This window comes from Dendrobates tinctorius, unplaced genomic scaffold, assembly GCF_039654945.1.
Source record: "Dendrobates tinctorius isolate UK_male_01 unplaced genomic scaffold, ASM3965494v1 ptg000143l, whole genome shotgun sequence".
NCBI classification, from domain to species: domain Eukaryota; kingdom Metazoa; phylum Chordata; class Amphibia; order Anura; family Dendrobatidae; genus Dendrobates; species Dendrobates tinctorius.
The window spans coordinates 42,441,393-42,462,925 of NW_027361810.1; the positions used below are offsets into that span (position 1 = coordinate 42,441,393).

At 42.0% G+C, this 21,533-nt stretch overlaps 1 protein-coding gene and 1 long non-coding RNA gene across 3 annotated transcripts in view; one reads left to right on the forward strand and one right to left on the reverse strand.

The window, feature by feature from the left end:
• MYO3B (myosin IIIB) overlaps positions 1-21,533 on the forward strand; it is a 266,306-nt gene that overhangs the window by 188,228 nt on the left and 56,545 nt on the right. Inside the window, exons 24-26 of the mRNA XM_073545841.1 lie at positions 12,565-12,671; positions 14,300-14,346; positions 20,233-20,397. Of these exons, the coding sequence (XP_073401942.1) occupies positions 12,565-12,671; positions 14,300-14,346; positions 20,233-20,362 (284 nt within the window). The 3' untranslated portion in view covers positions 20,363-20,397. The remainder of the gene's footprint in view (positions 1-12,564; positions 12,672-14,299; positions 14,347-20,232; positions 20,398-21,533) is intronic.
• The window catches only part of LOC141049402 (uncharacterized), a 168,772-nt gene that overhangs the window by 75,714 nt on the left and 71,525 nt on the right, over positions 1-21,533 (reverse strand). For both annotated transcript variants that reach the window (XR_012220343.1, XR_012220342.1), the window contains exon 2: positions 10,130-10,213. This is a non-coding gene — a long non-coding RNA (uncharacterized lncRNA). The remainder of the gene's footprint in view (positions 1-10,129; positions 10,214-21,533) is intronic.

Here is a 21,533-nt window from a genome sequence, read left to right on the forward strand (position 1 = left end):
GTGTGTGAGGAGCGTACAGCTCTATACGGTGTGGGAAAAAATAAACGCTCAGTAACTGTGCAGAAAAAAAGAATAAAAGTATGAGTGCTGTGTAAAAAGCAGTCTGCACAGCAGTGTGCACACAGCAATGCAGCTATCAGGCAGCCTAATAACCAGCACTGCTGCACACAAGAAAATCCTCCCCTGTCACTGCACACTAACTGTACAACACAATTGCTATCAGCAGAAGCACAGATTCTTTTTCTTTCCTGCCTATCTTTTTTCTTTCCTGCCTAACACTCTCCCTATTGAGAAACAGCGGCAGCAACCTCTCCCTATGCTAAGATCGGCAGAAGTAAAATGGCGGTCGGTGGTTAGGGCTTTTATAGCCCCTGTGACACCACACAAAGCAAGCCAATCACTGCAATGCCCTTCTCTAAGATGGTGGTGGCCGCTGCCCATGTCATTGCGTTGCCCACAGTGTGCGTCCTTGCTCATTGACTGAGAAAAGGCGCCTGTAAGCATTATGGGAAACGCGACTTTGGCGCTCGGGTTGGCAAGCGCATGGCCGACCTCACGCTATGGTCGGGTTTCGCTCGGCGAAACCTGACTTTTGAATCTAACCGACCTTTTTTCGCTCAACTCTACTAGAGAGTAGTCAAATGATCCGAGGTCAATATCAGAAATGTCCACATCGAATAAGATCAGAATACTCAGAAGTTCACTGAAGCTAGTCAAGTTATAACTGGCAGTGGACAGCAGGATTTTAGGAGCCCAGGCTACACATCAGGGAGGAAACACTGACAGAAGATAACACTCGATTTCTCAGCCTAGACGGAACTACAAGTCTTAGAGGACAAAAAACTAGAGTTGTCAGTACAGCCCAACAAAAGAAGCAGGAACAGGAATAGCAGGCACTGATACAAATGTCACAGCCTTCCCCTTTATATAAAAAAAATCAAAACAGGTGATCAGGCTTGAAAGCTGATTGCACGCATGTCTATGGTCTGGTCAATTGAGAATGGGAATTCTAGCTTCAAGATATAGGCAGGTGTGGTGAATCACTGTTCAGTAGACTGTGTGGTTGGAATCTGACTTACTGAACAGTCTACTGAACAGTGATTCACCACACCTGCGCAGAAGCTCCATGCAGACACTGCACACAGGAGGGTAGACAGGGTTCACATAACCGTGTTTGTGCATAGCTCATGCGCGGGATTACAGTGCCGATCAGGTCAGTGTGACGCTGATTGGAGGGGGGGTACCATAATAATAAAGTCAGGAGGCAGTGATTTCTTCCAGGCACCGCACGCCATGGAGTCTGGAAGGAATCATTACGAAAATAACATTATAAATGAATTTCTCAAGATTTACACCGCAGCTATAAGGGAAGGGGTTTTCTTTATTAAGTAAGGCCCTTTTATAGTCAACTTTCTGCAAGACACTGTTCAATGAATAATTAGACTTCCCTGTGACTGAATTCTTATTAATTAGAATTTTGTACTCTATTATGCTGGGAATTTCCGTATATACTTGAGTATAAGCCGACCCCCTAATTTTGCCACAAAAAACTGGGAAAGCTTATTGACTCGACTCGAGTATAAGCCTAGAGAAAATGCAGCAGCTACTGGTAAATTTAAAAAATAAATTGCAATTTTAATTTTGAAACTTTTAATTTTTGTGCCCTTAAATCAGAGAGATATGTCACACAAAATACTTAATAAATAACATTTTCCATATGTCTACTTCACATCAGCACAATTTTAGAAACAATTTTTTTTTGTTAGGACGTTATAAGGGTTAAAAGCTGACCAGCGATTTCTCATTTTTCCAACAAAAATTTACAAAACCATTTTTTTTTTAGGAACCAGCTCACATTTGAAGCGAGTTTGGGGGTAGGTCAATATAACAGAAAATACCCAAAAGTGACACCATTCTAAAAATTGCACCCCTCAAGGTGCTCAAAACCACATTCTAGAAGTTTAGTTCACAAGAACTAAAGCAATGTGGAAGGAAAAAATGAACATTTTATGCAAAAAATTTACTTTGGAACCAAACTTTTACTAAAACTTTTAATCCCTATCTCTAACCGTAGCCCAGTAATGGCGAACCTTTTAGAGACCGAGTGCCTAAACTGCAATCTAAAGCCCACTTATTTATCGCAAAGTGCCAACACGGCAATTTAACCGGAATACTGAGGTTTTAGATTAGAAAAACAACTCCTACATTAGCGCGCTATAGCAAAGAACTTGTAAGCCCTGCACTCCAAGCCTAAGATACTAGCCACCGATTGCAGTGGTCTGTTCTTGAGAATAGATAGGATTTTTATTCAAAAGTAAAATTGCCACATATGATGCGACATACTGTATAATGGCCACACATGATGCTGCATACAGTATAATGGCCCCACATGATGCTGCATACTGTATAATGACCCCACATGATGCTCCATACAGTATAATGGCCACACATGATGCTGCATACAGTATAATGGCCCCATATAATGCTGCATACAATGTAATGGCCCCACATGATGCTGCATACTGTATAATGGGAGAGTGGCCACGGCACCAGCGCTAGTGATGAGGGTCCAGGAGATTACGAGCGGGCTGAGGAGAGTGGTGGCGGCACTAGTTTTGAGGATATAGTGCGTGTGCACACCGGGAGGGCTCTGCATGCCCCCTCTGGCACGCGTGCCATAAGTTTGTGGTGCCCCTAAGGGTTCAGTCGCCCCAGAGGAACTGCACCTCATCCAGAGGTGTAGTATCCCACTCCCCAGGTAAGGCGGAGACACCTGACCACACTCTTACACCTGCAAGCAACACATACCCTAGAGTAGCAGGGCACCTTGGATGACCCCTGCTTGGGTCATAAAGAGTGTTGGCAGGTGGGTGGAGCTTAGGTTCAGATTGGGAGAACTGAAAGGAAGTCAAGGGGAGTTCTCCCCTAGGGGGAGAAGTGGAAGAACGTAGTTGGAGCAGCTCCTAGTCAGGAGGAGCTGCTGGACGGAGTAGCTTTGGAAGGCAGCTCGTTGTGAGAGGGTAGGGATCCCAGAGGTACAGGCTGGGCAGAAGCCACCCGTGGGGCTCGTTCCACGCTGACGGCCGTCAGGTGGACAGATCAGGTCGCAGAAGGGTCTTGGCCCCTAGCCTAGTAGAGTGGACAACAGGACTCAGCTAGAAAGCTGACAGCAGTGGCAACTTTAGGGGTCACAGCCACTAACCAAAGTTATCTTTGCCAGAAAGGCAGCCAGAAAGGAGCAAGGAAATGCACTGGGCACATTATCCGACAAGGTCCACGGCTGCTGGCCTGGAACACTGACTGTGAGGTGTTGTGTAGGAAGAGGCGAGAAAGCAACACAGTGAGAAGGCCAGGAAAGGACACATACTGAAGGGAGTGCTGGAAAGGTGTACTTCTTCTGCCTGGGGGTTGACTGAGCCCCTCACCTGAAGAACATGGCACTAGGCAGCATCTGTGTGCACCAGAACTGTGAGTAAAGCTTTGGAACTGCACCCAGCTATGTCCTTTGAATTCTTTCTGCAACACCTTCTCAGCTCTGCTACAATTCTTGCTAAATACTACATCACAATCTTTCTCAACATCTTTCATCTGCCCTGGGACTAAGTACCGCCTGTGGGGAACTGTACCAACTCTGCTGCATCATCATCAGTCCCAGCAGACCTACACTGCAGCGCTGGTTACTTCTGATCAGATACCACAGGTGGCATCACGAAAACTCATTACAAAAATTCTTTACTTTCATCCCTTGTAAATACATCCCTTTTATTGGATGCCTGGGGCCACGGACCGGGTCACCGCCGCTGTGACACTGCCCCTTTAAGAAGCAGCCCGGTACCGAGTAACCCCACTGCCCTGGCGCGCGCTCCAGGTTTGCCACCACTGCCCTAGCGCAACCCCTAGCCCTGACCCCAACCCTAGCTATAACCCCAACCAGAACCCTAGCCCTAACCGAAAATTTATTTTTTTTTATTTTAGTATTTTAACCAAACTAAGGGGGTGATAAACGGGGGTTTGATTTACTATTTTTTTTATTTGGATCACTGTGATAGGGTCTATCACAGTGATCAAAATGAACCAATAGGAAAAATCTATTGCTGCCGGGTGTGGGCCGGCAGATCTCGAGAGGCGCACTGCACATACGCCTGCCATTTTCTTCCCGGAAGAAGACAACGAGGGGCACAGCTGGAGACACCTGGGGACATCGCAAGTAGTGGGGGGGCTTGGTGGACCCCATTTCTCTCTCCTGTGATGTGCTAGATCATATCAGCAGAGAGAGAAATAAATAATAAGTCAGACCTTTTTTTTGCTGTCGCCATTATTCCGTGAATCATGTTCTCCGGGGTCTCGGCTACCCCTGATATTTTCCGACGATGGGGGGGTGCTATAACCTTATTTCTCAGGGCCGTTAAAAAGCAGCTCTGAAGAATAAGTACCCTTAACTGTCGCCATTAATAGACATATCTGCGGTCGTTAAAGGGAGGCAGTCATCAAAAATGACCTACTATTTAAATCAGGTTTTTATGTTAAATGTATTTTTTTTTGTCTTTTAGCAACTTTTTTTTCCACAATTTGTATTAAAAATAAAAAATAGAAATCTTGCAGTTTTCACACAGGCCACTGGGACTTTTTAGGACTTTAATTTCCGGTTGTTTCAGGAAAAAACACATGTACATTAGCAGCACTGAACAGACTGTGAACCCATCTTTTATATCGAAGCATCTAATGAGCGTGTACAAAGGTCATTATGAAGGGAGGGGAGCTGTGACATCACTTATTGTGATTGGTGGATCTTGTGTTATGAGCCGTACAAACATATTGAGACGCTGAATCACTACTCATGGGCAAGCCGTAAGACAGGGTAGTCAGATGGTCTGAGGTCAGATACCAGGAGTGCTCGTAAGTCAAAAGCTTGGTCAGGAAACAGTCTGGGGTAAAATTCCAGGAGGTTATGTCGAAACCAGGGAGTACAACAAACAGATAGTCAGAGGCCAAGAGTGAGGTCAGATACCTGAAGTCATAGCGTCAAATGCTGAAGGTATAATCCACATGAATTGTCATAACAGATCCAAGGTCATAAACAAGATCAGAAGACACACACACCAAACTAAAGCAAAGCTACAAATGACAATCTGCTGCTCACAGCTAGCCAGCTAAATACCTAGCAAATCATTGGAGGACGGGTGTAACCTGGAGAAATGTCTGCAGACTAGATCAGATTGAGCAGCATGGCTGTCAGTCAAAATGCTGACAGCTCAGCACATCCCAGGATCAGATTGAATGACTAAACTGTCACTCACAAAACAGACAGTCCAACACACTCCAGATTCCATAGGGCGGCTGAGCTGTCACTCACAGCGTCCCTAGGCCACAGTCAGTTATGAAACAGTGACAGAGATGTTAGCTGTCATTGTAATCCTGTCTCTGATGATAATGAAAGCTCTTCCTGAAAGGACATAAAGTAGGAGTCTAAAAAAGCCCCTGTGGACTGTGTGAAGCTTGCAAGATTACTCATTTTGTTTTTTTAATAAAGATCGCAATATGAAACAAATTCCTGAAATACATGTAACACAAAAATTGGATTTAAACAATAGTTTATTTTCTGATGATAGCCTTCTTTTAGGACCTAACTTTTTGTAACCAAGTTCGCAAGAAGGGGGTGCTTGCAAGAATCCCTTTTGTGGCTGACATCTATTACATTATTATTATTATTATTCACTCATTTGACATTACCTACAAATAAGAAGCATTCACATCTGGGAGAATCAATGGTGAAGATGATTTTTTCTTGTGTCAAGTCTACATATATGATAATATCATAGCTTATATAAGTCAACTTGCCACACATCTAATTTGTTGGCCCAGATCTTACCATCAGGCCAAGTAATGAGGATATCCAAAGTGATCTTTATCAAAAGCTGATCTTTACAGGCTTGATGAAAATGTGGTCAGAAGATGAGCCCGAATAGCCTACGGCTGTTTGGTTGTATTAAAATATTGCTAATGAACTTGTTTTAATGTTATGATGGAATTTAGTGCTGCTTCCGATATGTTTTAGCCTCCAGCAGTAATCATACGTAATATAAAGCTTTGAGTAGGACCGCTCTGCTGCTTAATGTAATTTAGGGAATGAAGATCAAAAGTAATGAGAACATAATCCAAATTGCATGCTATGGATAAATAAGAATATTAATACGATATCAAATTATAATTAACCTGGGCCATCATCTAATTTATTAAAAAAAAGCATAGAAGGCGTTCAGGGAAAGTATAATAGGTGGAGGCGATCACTAATAGCCTTGCAAGCCCAGCAAATATTTGGAGAAAAGGGAATGTCAATGGATGCAATAAAAAATGGTCACGGGGATACAGAGACAGAATCGGGGCCAGATGACCGTGGAGTGTGGTTTCACGCACTCCTGCACTGGTTAAAAGTACTTCACCATCATGTTAAACAGTGCAGTTTTTTCATTGCTAGCAGTGCAAGGGTTAATCTGTTCAATTGAAGCTCCTGGATTCTCAGCTGTTTAGTGTTGGATACTCCCCTCTGCTATATAAGATTGCCTCTGGAATTTAGGGATTGCCAGTGTTAGTTCTTACTACCTGGTTCTGGAGTTGGAGGTGTTGTTCATGGTTGGAGATTGTTCAGGAGATTGTTGCTTGGAGTTTTGTCTGTGTGCACATCTGTTATGAATGAGTCACCGAGGAGGAAAAACAAAAACAAGCTAAGCCACAGAAAACCAGAGAGGTTGGTAACTAAGCGGATTGCAGACCCCTGATCCTATCCACACAACTAGCAGTAGCCGTGGAGTGTACCTACGATGATCCTAGATGCCTCGTCACAGCCGGAGAACTAAATAAGCCTAAAGCAAGAAAGGAGAAATCTAAACTGCCCCAGAGCACACCCCAAAGCAATAGACAGCCCCCAACATGTATTGTCGGTGAGACAAGATGAAAACACAAACACAGATAGAAAAATAGGTTGAGCAAACGATGGGGCCCACACTAACTAGAAAGGACAGGAAAGGAAAGATGCTGTCTGCAATCACGCACAAAACCCTGCCAAAAAATGTCCAACACTTTCTGATAACAAAAACCCTGAAGTCGCTAGACTTCAATTCCCTATATCAGCACTCTGGTATATTCTGAAGACAGAGCAAAAAGAGACCAATCTGATCAGGGACAAAAAGAAAACTGGAATAAACAGAGACATAAGAATGTAATTTCAGCACAGCCCCAGCAGGGGCTGGCTGACCGCAAAAACTGAGTAAACCAGACCAAATCTCATGTGAAAAAATAGCAGAGCACACTTAGCTTGAGAAGGCAGGAACAGAACTGGAAACCAGAACCTCAGGGCAGGAAAAAATCACCAGCACAGAATTAGGGAGTCGGCTGTCTTAAATCCAGTCAGAGACTCCTGATGTCCACTCACAGTCCTCCTCCTCAGGTGGCAGGTCTCTGCCATTTAGACCAGCTTCATTACCTACTGTCACCACTAGAGGGAGCCCAGATGGAGATCTCACAACTCCTCTGTCAACACAGCCAGCTCCACCACCCTCACCAGAAGCCAGAGGTAAACCAGAAAATGAGTTCACAACACACATCCTCATTATCTCCTATTTGTTTTTTGTTACCTTTAACTCCAATGTGTACCTCTCTGTTTGGTGAGTATTTTCTATTGTTGGTATTTTCTTTTTTCTCTGTCTGTATTTCCTTGTTTGTCTGGTTAGTGTGTTCCTATACACGTCGCCTTCCCACTACACTGGATAGGTGAGGAGACAGATCAGGGGAGTTATAGGAACATAGCAAAGCATGTGAACCCGGCATCTCCACCTTCAGGAGCAATCCGGGGGACAGGGATAGACCAGGGCGCCCCTAGTTCTATGGACCAGGTAAAGTCCCAACACTGGCTTGACAAAAACACTTAGAAATCCTGGCTGTTTGCCTTTATTATTGCTATTACGATCCTCCACTGCTTTTTTTTTTTTTTTTTTAAACTTAAACTTTAAAAGGTAATCCGTCAGCAGGTTTTTGCTATGGAATCTGAGAGCTGCATAATGTAAGGGCAGAAAGTCTAATTCCAGTGATGTGTCACTTATTGGACTGCTTGGTGCAGTTTTGATAAAAGTCCATTTTTCTCTGGTATAAATGCTCTACATAACCCGAACCACACCACTGATTGGCAGCTTCCTTTGTACACTGTACATTGACAGCAAGCTGACAATCAGTGGTGGAGGCAGGGTTGCACAGATGGACTGCCTGGCACGTGACACCTAGGTCCTGAAGTGATAATTTTCTGATGATAAAACACACATCCCTGGAATCAGGCTCTCTTTTTAAATAGCAAAAACCTGCTGAGAGAGTTTCCCTTTAAGTCTATTTTCCTACGTTCGCGAGATCTGATTTTCAGACATTTTTGGTCCTGGTGTCTATTTTTTACTATTTTTTTTTCTTATATGCAAAAAGCTCAAAGATTCTCCTACCCAATAAAAGCAAAAAGGCAGCACTCAGATGACACACGGATGGCATCCGTGTACTGTCTGTTCTTTTCACAGACCCATTGATTTGAATGGGCAAATCTGATTCATGACCCTGTTCAAAAACAGACGTGTCTCCATTTTTATTTTTGCAGACACTCAGTCATGTGAACAGCCCCACAGACTATAATGCATATGTGATCTACCTGGGAAAAAAACACAGATAGAACATGTATGTGACAAACGGACATCTGAATGTTGCCTTATTACTTGTGCTGAATGCTTAGCTAGAAGAATAGTTCCAATAGGGCCGGAAACGTTGGGACATACTTATTGAAAAAAATCCAGTAATTACATTAATATTCTTTTTGTATGTTTCACATTTACTCTTTTGCCATACAGTATAATTGTGTTCATTTTATTCTGTGGCTCAGTATGATTGAACTGCTACCAAATCTGTGTAATTGTTTTTGCTTTGGTACTTGTGCAACATAATAGCACATTTAATTAAAAAAAATTGTATTTTATGTTAACGCAATCCAAGAGGCAGCATTTTAGTTTTTTTCCATCAATGTAGCCAGTGGAGGGCTTATTTTGTGCAACAAGCGTCATACTTTTAGCGAAACCATATTGGATACATATAAATTATTGATTATTTTTTTGGGGGGGAGGTGGGGTGTTTAAGATAAAAGCAATTCCACCTTATACTCTATAGTTTACACAAATGTCTGGAGTAAATTATAATTTTACAGACTACTCTCCGCTCACTAAACCTCACCTACTTTTTCGTAATTGGAGAGAATAGCACAGAAAGGAGAAAGGTTAGACATTTTGGCACAAAACACAAGTGAGCTAAAATGTGTAACTTGTTTAACTCTCCCAGGTCACATCTATAACTCCGGAGTCACATTATCAGATTGGTACTGAATGAAATCTCTTATCTCAGTAATTGGATGCTAATGATATTATAGATGCTTTTCCCATAGTCTCTTTCATCTTAAAATTAATGTTTGTACCTTGTTATCAGAAAGCTAAATGCTTTAGTAACGCATAAGTGTCTAATCTTCCAGCTACGAGAGATATTCTTTATGTGGATGGTTAGAAAATCATTATAAGTAATAGTAACATAGGTTAAGCTTTTGGTAGGAACTTATTCCTGAAAGTCCTAGAATGTCCCGCTTTTCTTAAAAAAAAAGTCTACAGAGGAGAAAAATTAATCAATTATTCTCAGACTTTCAGAGTTTGGTTCGAGCGTCATCCTTTGTTTTCATTGGTGGACAAAAAAAATAGTTTGTTCACCTTCTCCATTCCGATAGGCCGCGAAAGTCAGACCACAATCGGATGTCGTCTCAGTGCTATTCAATTTTTTTCACGGACCCATTGACTTGCATTGCCGATTTTGATCTGACTCTCAGACATGTCTCAGATATTTTCCTCGGAAATAAAAAACGGACATATGCACAGCCCAATAGAATATCATAGATCCGTGAAAACCACGAAAAGTACTTGTATGTGAAAATTGGACATGTGAATGAGCCTGAAGGGTGGGGTCTGGCAGAAGACATTACTATCTCACTAGTAGAATTTTTCTATAGTTTCGGCTTTGTTACGGCTCACTCAGACGTATATTCTTTTCAAGTACTAAGGAAACTTACCTAGTTTCATGAGCGATTTTCTTCAGAGTTTCACCAGATTTCTATTCGTGTCATCTGAGTTTGGTCACGGTTTCACCAGTCTTCCTCAAATGAGAAAAAAAAGTTTCTTTACCTTCTCTTATCTAGCAATCTATGAAAAACAAAAACGGACAGCACACAAATGGCATCCTAGTACTGTCCGATATTTCCATGTCCCCTTAGACGTCCATTGCTGATTTTGAATTTCTCAGATCAATATCAGGCATGACTCCGTGATTTTACAAAAAAAACCACTGGGTCCACAAAAAACAAAAATCAGACATGTGAAGAGCCCCATAGATAATTCTAGGTCTGTCTGTGAAAAATATGAATAGAAACCTTACGACAAAAACAGACGTCTGAATGCGCCTTTGGTATGAAGGCCTTGGGTTGAGCGCTATTTTGCAAGTTATATCTAAATGTATTGTAGTTTGCATAGAAAGTTGAGTAACTGTAAAAAAGTTGCTACACTAGCTTCAATGTGGACAAGTGCACAGTAACGCTTATGGAATCAGTTATTTTAGAGTTTTGAGTGTTCTGAGGGTTGCAACGTTGCTTTGAACACAGGCTTAGGCTCACCAAATGTCCTATTCTGACCTGTTTTTGTAGATCAGACATGGCCACACAAGTCCATGAATCTCTGTTAATAAGATGGTTGAATGTGCCCTTAGGTTTGATGGTGCTTTGTGCAGAATATTCTGGTGATGCCGCCTCCTTTATGGAGTATTTTATAGTGCCCAAATAATATCATCGTAATGGCCCCTGTTTCATCAATTTGACGGTTTTTGTCAGTCATTTTTTGTCTTGTCTTTTGACGCTGACAAATTTGGCACCAAATTTATCAGAAATTGTGAGCACAATATTTTGGATGATTTGGCTCAAATTCCAAGTTGCTTATATTTTGTATCTTGCTTTTTTAAGATTTAAAAAGTTGCACATTAGTCGTCAACTATGCAAAAAAATCAGTCCGGTCTTGTTCTCCCCAGCTTTACTTCTCACCATATTAATACTCGTCCACCTTTATAGGCCATCTCACCAGTTTTTCTCAGTTCCGCCAAAAATGAACAAAGCTTGGTGTGACGCCGCAGCTCATTTAATTCATGGCGAGCTGCGGCGTTCCTTAAGTCAGAAATCTTATTACAGTACCTGCATTTCTGGCTTAGCACATGGAAGTGGCATGCACCTCCATGCATTCAGCTATAAATCCAAGGACTGGAGTAAGATTTATGGCCTAAGGAACGCCACAGCTCGCCATGAATTAAATGAACTGTGGCGTCACGCCCCATCCCACCCAGCTTCCTTCATATTTGGCGGAGCTGAGAAAAACCGGCATGAAAAGTTGCCAAACGTTTGCTCAACTTTGATTATTATTACTACTACTACAACATGAACGCCTGATTCAAAACAAAAAAAATCACCCGTCTTGATGAATCGGGGCCACAGTGTTTATACTATATGAGGACACGGTCTAAGGCTGGAGTCACACATAGCGACTCACCAGCAATCCCGACAACGATATCAATGTGTCAGGATGGCTGGTGAGTCTCTATGTGATCGCTGGTGAGCTGTCACACAGACAGCTTCACCAGCGATCAGCACAGAGACGCCGAGCGTGCGGCATCGCTGTGTTCGTTAGTTACCAGCGCGCTGATGCAGGGAGCTGGTAACTAACGTACACATCGGGTATCTAAGGGACGCGCGTCCCTTGGATACCCGATGTGTACGTTAGTTACCAGCAGATCGCTGGTCTCCCGCCTGTCACACGCTACGATGCGTGCTGGCCAGCGGGAGACCAGTGACAAAAGAAATGTCCAGGGCTTTCCTACAGCGATCAGCGATACCGGCAGGGGGGCCGGTCGCTGCTCAGTGTCACACACAGCGATCTCACTGGTAAGATCGCTGTTGTGTCACAAAACTCGTGACTCAGCAGCAATCTCGCTAGCGAGATCGCTGTGTGTGACGGGGACCTAACAACTATTTTTACTTTAGAAAAAAAAGGTGAAAAAGCAATGATGAGTCGGCCCCCAAATGTCACTGCCAGACAATTTACTAAATTATCCACTGCTAAATGAATTAACAAGTGAATGAAGACACATTCGGTGACGCTGCATTTCCAGAACTTTGGCCAACAAGAGTGGAATTGCGAGTGCAAACTTCACATGTCAACATTATCCAAGCCGGTGGTGATAAGAACGGATGATATGTCCTGTACAACCCTAGGACTGGCGGCTCCTATAATAGTTTAACCTCTTGACAAATAATGTATCTACACCTAATGGAATATATAATTATCTTATTTAGTCAATTTCTCAGAATTTTTCCATCTTGTTTATAAAATGGAAACAATCTTTTGGAGGGTGCAAATCATTAGATATCATAGTTACCTTGTTATCACGGTTTGATTAATCTTATTGCAGGCTCAGAAAATTACTATGAGAAAAAGCTGAGGACAACGAAAAGACGCTGTCAACAGCCCAAAACGTTGAACAGCCCTGAGGACAGCCTGTACTACAACCAGATAAATGTGAGTGTAAGGGGGTAATACTGATATTTGACCACATTAATTTGGATTATGCAGGGAAAAATAAATAAATTTTAATACTCCAGCTTCCACTTTTGTTACGTATGCAGTGTTTTTCCAAAACTATGGAAGATTGTGGCAAAAGTGTGGTTTTACTGCAATGTTTCAACATGTGCTCAATGCAGAAGATTAGTTATTCTGTGTTCAGTGCCCGCATGTACGGTAACTGTTTATATTACTCAAGTCTGTACCCTGCCTCTGCCTAGCACAGGATCCATCCTCTTTTAAAAAGGACCTGGGTCACTAGCTCAAAAAAATGGAGTTAAATATCCTGTAAAATTCCCTGACATCCCCTGAGTCTAATTCTCATTTCTATTTTGCGATGCGTCACTCCATTGCAGAGATATTAACATTTGTTTCTTCTGGAGCACAATAGGTGAAATCTCTGCTTGTAGTGCAATGAGGCGTTTCTTCAGAGTCTTCTCTGGGGCGAGTACACTTTCACCCCTTTCTCCCAGACACTGCCAATCACAGCTCTGCAAAGTCTGAGACTGCTAGACTGCTTGATCAGCTGCTGAGTTGTGACTGGAAGTATCTGGGAGGGGTGAACGTACATGACCGCAGAGAAGACTCGGAAGAAACACCCAGTTGATCTACAAGCAGAGATTTCACCTTTTGCTCTTCAAAAACACAAAAACAACAAATGTGAATATCTATGTTATGGAGTGGTGCAGTGTAAAAAGGATAAGAGTGGTAGAATCAGGGGAACTCAGTTTTTTTTTTTTACAAGGATTTAACTCATTTTTTAGCAAGTTATCTAAATTGTATATATAATTGCCAGTTTTCCATTTTTTCTCTATTTTGGCAGCAGTTTACTTCTGTGCACAACAAGAATTGGGTATTTGGAAATTAATTTCTTGTTTCCCCAAAGAAGTTACAGTAGTCACAGGTATAAAGAAACATTTACATAGAAGGAAAAAGAGACAATTTCAATAAGAAGAAGGTAGTGATTAGATAAAAAAAATAATTTAAAAAAGTGGCTATAGAGGAAATATAACTGTATCACCTCTCCAAAAATTAAGTCGTAATACAAAATATAAAGTTTATCATATTTTAGAATTTTAAATTCACTGATATAGTAGCGGATGATTAGTATTTTGCGTTCATTTTATTGAAATGTTGCTGTATAAAGCCCTAATGTTCCCAATCAGCGGGTATCCTGGGATGATCACGAAGACTTTTCATTTAATAGAATAAATGTGGAGCTCACTTGACAACTTGATGGTGTTGAGAATCGCTCTTTTTAATACGTCGTCAACCTTTCCCTCCTTCCTCTATTGTAGCAGCCCATCTTTCTATCCCCTCTCTTAGCACTGTGCCGGCTGAACATGTGCCTATGCCCTTTATCTGTTGCTTTCATATCAGGATGTCTCCTTTCACGGTGAATAATTGATGTGGTTTATCAAAGAAAACCAACATGCATGCTCACTTGAACCCTTTGATCAAAAAAATTATGCTTTGACTTGTGATATTATCAGCATCTGCTTGCATTCAACACAAAATCACTTTGAATTAAAAATTAACGACTCCCTGCTTAGCTTCTGAAAGCGTGTTCTTGGTCCTTCCCGCAGGGAACTCTAGAATATCAAGGGAGCAAGCGGAAGCCGAGAAAACTTGGGTAAATATCTATGCTCATTTTAAGAACTGTAAACAGACGTCCGTTTGTAAAATAGGAAACATTTTTAAAACATTGAAAATTGTACAATATTGGCCCCTGGATGTGTGTCTATAACTAACACATGCCACCTATAAAAGTGCGCGAAGAACATGTTCCATGTGTGAAAGAGGAGGCAAAAGGGAGCGAGTAGTGATACAGTAAGGATAAGTGGGACGGCGAATCTCTAGCAACGCAACAAAATGCCTCCAGACTAAAAGAGAAACTCTGTGCAAGGTTGGGGGCGATCTTGTGTCCCCCCCATGGTGTCTCAAGGGTAGGGCAAGGTTTGCTGGTACCCAAGGATTTGGCATTCTAAACTCTGGAAATGTTATGACATAGGAAAATGTTATCGAAAAGGACAGATTTCAAGAAATAAACCAACGACTTATAATTGAAAGTGACTTTTCATGTTAACTAAAAAGACCATGCCAAGGATTAAAAAAAGGGGTCTATTTTTTCAGAAACTCCAGTCCACTGCTGGTATTTAGGAATTCTGCCATTCACCTTCTTTTACTTAAATTGGGATGATCTGCAATGCAGAGTCTGGAGAACAGTGCCACTGTTTCTCCCTCTTAAAAAAAACTTAGTTGAAAAATGAATCTGTCAGCAGATTTTTGCTATTTAATCAGAGAGCAGTATGATGTAGGGGAAGAGACCCTGATTCCAGTGATGCATCACTTACTGGGCTATGTTTTTCTGTTTTAGTACAATCAGCGTTTTATCAGAAGGTGATTATCAGTAGAAGACAAGGTGTCACGTGACTCCTGGACCAATCATACCTCCACCACTGAACAGCAGCTCTTTGTCCGTATGCAGTGTACAAAGAAAGCTGCCAATCAGTAGTGTTGGTGTGGATATACACAGCTCTGCTAGATCTGCAGCACAGAAAACTGTGATTCTATCACAACTGATACACCCAGTAAACTAAGTTACACGTCTCTGGAATCAGGGTCTCTGCCCCTTCAGTAAAATCTGTGAAAATCAGGCTTGTGAATGATCCCTTACTCATCCATTAAAAAACTTTTCCTTTCCGGCACTGGCACTTATATCGTCCCCATTGTTTTTTTGCTTGCTCTGCAGCAGGTGATCACATTCTGTACACCAATATCACCACTGTACGAATCACTGGATTCAGAGGTTTCATATCCTACACATGGACGTCACTGCTGAGGCCAATGCTCAGATGCATTTGTTACATGGGAACACTGCATGTGATCAGCTGCAGAAAAGTGGACGAAGACAATCATCAGCACTGACCACTAGGGCCAGCGGTGCTGAAACAGCGGGATGTTAAACAATTGAGGTGTTTTGGGGGCGAAGGGGTTTAATCTTAAATCATTCTCTGCTGTTAAGAAAACATTTTCATATCTTGGAAAACTCCTGTAAAGATAAAGAGAGGCAGATAATCATTACCAATAAGGAGCTGTCCAGCACAGCACACAACTGAAGAAGACTTAAGCCCCCGTCACACATAGCGATCTCGCTAGCGAGATCGCTGCTGAGCCACAAGTTTTGTGACGCAACAGCAATCTCACCCGCGAGATCGCCATGTGTGACATCTATCAGCGACCGCCCCCCTGCCGGGTATCGCTGATCGTTTTTGAAAGCTCTGGACTTTTTTTGGGTCATTGGTCTCCCACTGGCCAGCACGTATCGCTGTGTGTGGCAGGCGGGAGAGCAACGATCAGCGAGCAGGAGCTCGTATCCAAGGTAAACATCGGGTTTCTAAGTGCTGCGCGCCGCTTAGAAACCCGCTGTTTACCTTGGTTACCAGCTCCCTGCACCAGCGCGCTGGTATCTAAGGAACACAGCAACGCGCCCTCGTCGCTGGTGCTGATCGCTGTGAAGCTGCCTGTGTGACAGCTCACCAGTGATCATGTAGCGACACACCAGAGATCCTGACAAGGTTGTATCGTTGTCGGGATCGCTGGTGAGTCGCTATGTGTGACGGGGCCCTCACTCCCTGGAAAGTTGGTGTTACTGGTAGAAAATCCTGAAGAAATGTATTTATGTTGGGAGGATTTAATCAGCTTTCCAGTTAACTACTTATCGCTATGTGTGATACTTACCTCCGACCGGCTCCCCCGCTGTCTGTCGCTGATCGCACGTGATCGCGCAGCTCCATTTCTCGTCTGGCGCTTCCTGCTGGGCTTCCTGCTGGCGCCGACGAGCGACGCGTGGACGCGGACATCAGGATCGCCTTGTCTGAAAGGTAAGTAACGACCGCTGTATCGCTGCTGCATCGCTGTGAGATCTGCCTGTGTGGCAGCTCACTAGCGACCATTTAGCGATGCACCAGCGATCCTGACCGGGTCGTATTGTGGTCGGGATCGCTGGTGCATCGCTAAATGTAAAGGGGACTATACATTTACCCCAAAACAAGGAGAAGAAAAAGACCAAACAAAAAATGGCGTGCACACCTAATATAAGACAATATTCCAAAAACCCAGGACAAACAACAAACATTAAAAACATCTAAAACCGGGAAACGGCATGATGATGCAAACATACCCCTGAAAAATGATATCTCTGTGCAAGACCTCTCCTGATGAAGCTGTCTTGCACAGCGATACGCGTGGGGTTCTCCCACATACCCCTGGTGCATGTGGTTTGACTGCCCAATTGGGCTTTATGATGGCTCCTTTGCTCTGAGCTACTTTGGTAGCTATCATTATATTCACATTCCTCTTCATGAAGCTTTATTTTCGGAACTATTAGGCTGAGTGCAGACGGAGTTTTGAGCCCTGCGGATTTTTCCGTGCAGAATGGAAGAAAACCGCAGGTCAAATGACCTGCATTTTTCCTGCGGATTTCTTCCATTTTTAACGCGGTTTTCATGCGGTTTTAGTGTGGTTTTCCATTGCAGTTTTCCCCCTGAGGATTTGGTGACAGGGGAGATAGAAAACCGCACAAAAGAAGTAACATGCTGCGGATTTTGTACCGCAGGAAAACCGCGCGGAAAAATCCGCAGCGTCTGCACAGCGTTTTATTTTTCCAATTCATTTTAAAAGGTACTGTACATCACAATGCAGATATGCAACGTTTCTGCGCGGTAAAATCCGCTGCGGAAACGCTGCATATCTGCATCGTGTGCACATGGCCTTAGTGTGTTTCAGCTTGTGCTTTTGTGCTCTTTACTTGCAACACCAGCATGCACATATACACGTTTTTGACCTTTTTTTAAATTTGATACCCATATCATGCAATTTCTATGCAACTCTTTATTAAGCTCATTTTTAAGTGACTATATATTGTTAGCCTTATAGTATTGTGCAGTTTGTTCAGTTACCAGTATTTCTTGATGTCTATGATTTTTTGAGGCATTATTATGATTTAAAGTTTGTGGAGCCTTGTAAAAATATTGTCCCATGCCAGAGATTTCATTTTTCAGGGGTATGTTTGGATCATCATGCAGTATCCCGGTTTTAGATGTTTTCAATGTTTGTTGTTTGTCCTGGGTTTTTGCAATAAAGATTTTGCAATATTGTCTTATATTAGGTGTGCACGCCATTTTTTGTTTGGTCTTTTTCTTCTCCTTGTTTTGTAGTCATGTATTCCAACAAGGTGTAGCACCCTACTATTAGTACTCATTTATGGAGGTGCACCTTTTTTTTTCTTCATATAACAATTGCCCCAAACACAAGACTGTGGCCATGAGGAGTTGAGCAGGCCGAGCATGCACCCACCGCTTCATTTAAAGTATACGAGAGTGAGGAAAGAAGTAAAGAAGCAAAGGTGCTCCATGAGCATAAGTTTCAGCATGTACTAGATATATTCTGTATGACATGTGGATCTGTTTTATACAGTTGTGCTCAAAAGTTTACATACCCCGGCAGAATTTTTGCTTTCTTGGCCTTTTTTTCAGAGACTATGAATGATAACATCAAAACTTTTTCTCCACTCACGGTTAGTGGTTGGGTGAAGCCATTTATTGTCAAACTACTGTGTTTTCTCTTTTTAAATTATAATGACAACTCAAAACAACCAAATAACCCTGATCAAAAGTTCACATACCCCATTTCTTAATACCGTGTATTGCCCCCTCTAACATCAATGACAGCTTGAAGTCTTTTGTGGTAGTTGTGGATGCGGTTCTTTATTTTCTCAGATGGTAATGCTGCGCACTCTTCTTGGCAAAAAGCCTCCAGTTCCTGTAAATTCCTGGGCTGTCTAGCATGAACTGTGCGCTTGAGATCTCCCCAGCGTGGCTCAATGATATTGAGGTCAGGAGACAGATTGTTCAGGTCGACTTGGCCTTGTGTTTTGGATCGTTGTCATGTTGGAACATCAAAGTACGTTCCATGCGCGGCTGATGATTGCAAATTTGCCTCCAATATTTGCCGATAATATGCTGCATTCATCTTTCCTTCAACTTTGACCAAGTTTCCTGTACCTTTGTCGCTCACACATGCCCAAAACATCAGCGATCCACCTCCGTGCTTTACAGTAGGAATGGTGTTCCTTTCATCATAGGCCTTGTTGACCTCTCTTCAAATGTAACATTTATGGTTGTGGCCAAAAAGTTCAATTTTGGTCTAATCACTCCAAATTGCCTTGTTCCAGAAGTTTTGAGGCTTGTGTCTGTGCTGTTTTGTGTATTGTAGGCGAGATACTTTGTGGCATTTGCACAGTAATGGCTTTCTTTGGTCAACTCGACCATGCAGCCCATTTTTCTTCAAGTGCCTCCTTATTGTGGATCTTGAAACAGCCACACCGTTAGTTTTCAGAGAGTCCAGTATTTCAGCTGATGTTATTTGTGGGTATTTCTTTGCATCTCAAACAATTTTCCTGGCAGTTGTGGACGATATCTTTGTTGGCCTACCTGACCGTGGTTTTGTTTTTACAGAGACCCTGATTTTCCATTAGTTAATCACAGGGTATGTGAACTTTTGATCAGGGTCATTTGGATGTTTTGGGTTGTCATTATGATTTAAAAAGAGAAAACACAGTAGTTTGACAATAAATGGCTTCACCCAACCACTAGCCATGAGTGGAGAAAAAGGTTTGGTATTATCATTCATATTCTCTGAAAAAAAGGCCAAGAAAGCAAAAATTTGGCCAAGTATGTAAACTTTTGAGCACAACTGTATATGGAGTATATATGGTTAATCACCTTTGCAATTGTGATTAAATGCCGATTGACTTGGATATTGTACACCATACGGCTTGGTGGGATTGGGGGCGATTGGTATAAAACCCTCTGCTCATTTTTCTGAAACAGCACCACTCCTATCCTCAGGCTTAGTCTGGAATTGCATCTCTCCCATTGTGGCCGATTCACAAACAGTAGCAAACTTTTTTGCTCAGTGCAAAGTTGCTAAGTTGCTCAAAATGTTGCAACTTTTGGCATTTTTACACCAAGTCCTGGCCAACTGCACCAAAATGGGCAGAGAGTTTGTGGGGCAGGGCATTGTGGCACCTGTACACCAACCTCATTGGTGGCGTAACTTACACCAGAAATATTACTACATTCCTTGACTAGGATAGCATTTCCAGCCACTGAGAAAATGCACAAAAAAAATTATTTTGGTGCATCTCACCAAACCAATCTCCTTCATTACTATTGTCACGAACAACTGCAGTCTTAATGTATGAGCTCCTTAGTCTTTTTAAATACCAGACTTACTAGGGATCAGAGTGACTTTGTATCTGGAAAAAAAAAAAAAAAGTTCTTTCTAACCTTATATGATCCCCTAATATCTAATGAAGATGAAAATTCTAATATTAGAAGTGTGTTGGTTTTAAGTAATCGCACAATTTCCCGTTCCTGAGAAATCTCAATGTCTCAGCCCAGTAATCCATTATGCAGCTTACTATTACTTGTATCTTCTCCATTGTCTCATTTAGCCAAATCAAACGTTTAGATGGAGAGGATGAATATTACAAACTATTATCAGCGGTTGACTCCATTCCCGAGGAAGATCTCTCAGTGTGCGCTCCTTTGGCTGAGCAAGGAGCCTTTTTTGCCTCTAGCTGAAGTTCTGTATGTTAATCCGGACTAACTTGAAAAAGGTAAGAATATTATCTCTTTACTACGGGGATAACAGGATTTCTTAAAATGGTTAAATTTGGGCAAATATAACCAATGCCCCATCCTCCTCCAACATCTACAGCCATAGGCTTTACAAAGACCTTTCAGTTTTCGACATGAATGGAAAAAGCTAATATAAACTTTATGTAAGGTTTGGCTAATTGTCTGATATTTCTATATGAAGCAAATTAATGCAAAGAAATAAGGTTCTTGCAATTTGCCACATTCTAGAACTTTTACCATTCGGCACCAGTTGCTTTACACCCCAGCATATAATCGTTCATACATCTAAACAATCACTGATTTTTCTCTAGCCAATTATCACTTTTTATACCTTCCTCTACTGAACTTTTTCCATAGTTTAAAACTAAGTCAGGAAAATAATCTATTGTTTAGTCAGATTTTTGTGTTATGTGGATTTAAAAAAAAAAAAAAAAAATGTTGTCAATTGTTTTTTAGTATAACAAACTTCATTAAAAAAAAAAAAAAAAATTAGTAATCTCGTCATTTTCATACTGCCGTTTTTTTGGGGGGGGAAATTCCTGTCCTTTCGGGAAAACTTTTCAGCACGCTCTTTTATCAGAGGCAAAATAACATTAACTGGTAACAGCTCTAAACACAGCTGATAACACAGGTGGAGATGCCACAGCTCACCTCCTCCCCCTCCCTTTTCAATGACATGCGGCCCTAGGGATTCGAACATATTATTTGAGCACGTCGAAGTCACTCTGTTAGCACCCGAGGATGCATATATAACACCTCATACCAGCACGTACGCTTATCACTAATACTGAATGTGTGATGTATAATAAATAAAAGAAGGCACCATGTGTTCCAAAACTGCAGCAAAAGCTGTTCCTCTCCATCTTCAGTACGGAGATCTGAAGCTGCAGATATGACTTTTAGACTGGACTCGTAGATCAGATCTTACACCATATTATCATGCTGTACTTAAATAGTTGAAGTCTTGAGGTCTTTTCAGTATTCCTAGCAATCCTTAAAAATCTGCCCTGCAGCAGTGGCTGGATCAAGAGATCAAAGTATCTTCTATGTCAAATGTTTTTTTCTTATTCTTTCTTTGTGCTCTTTCATCCGAATTTCCTATGTCCCATTCATG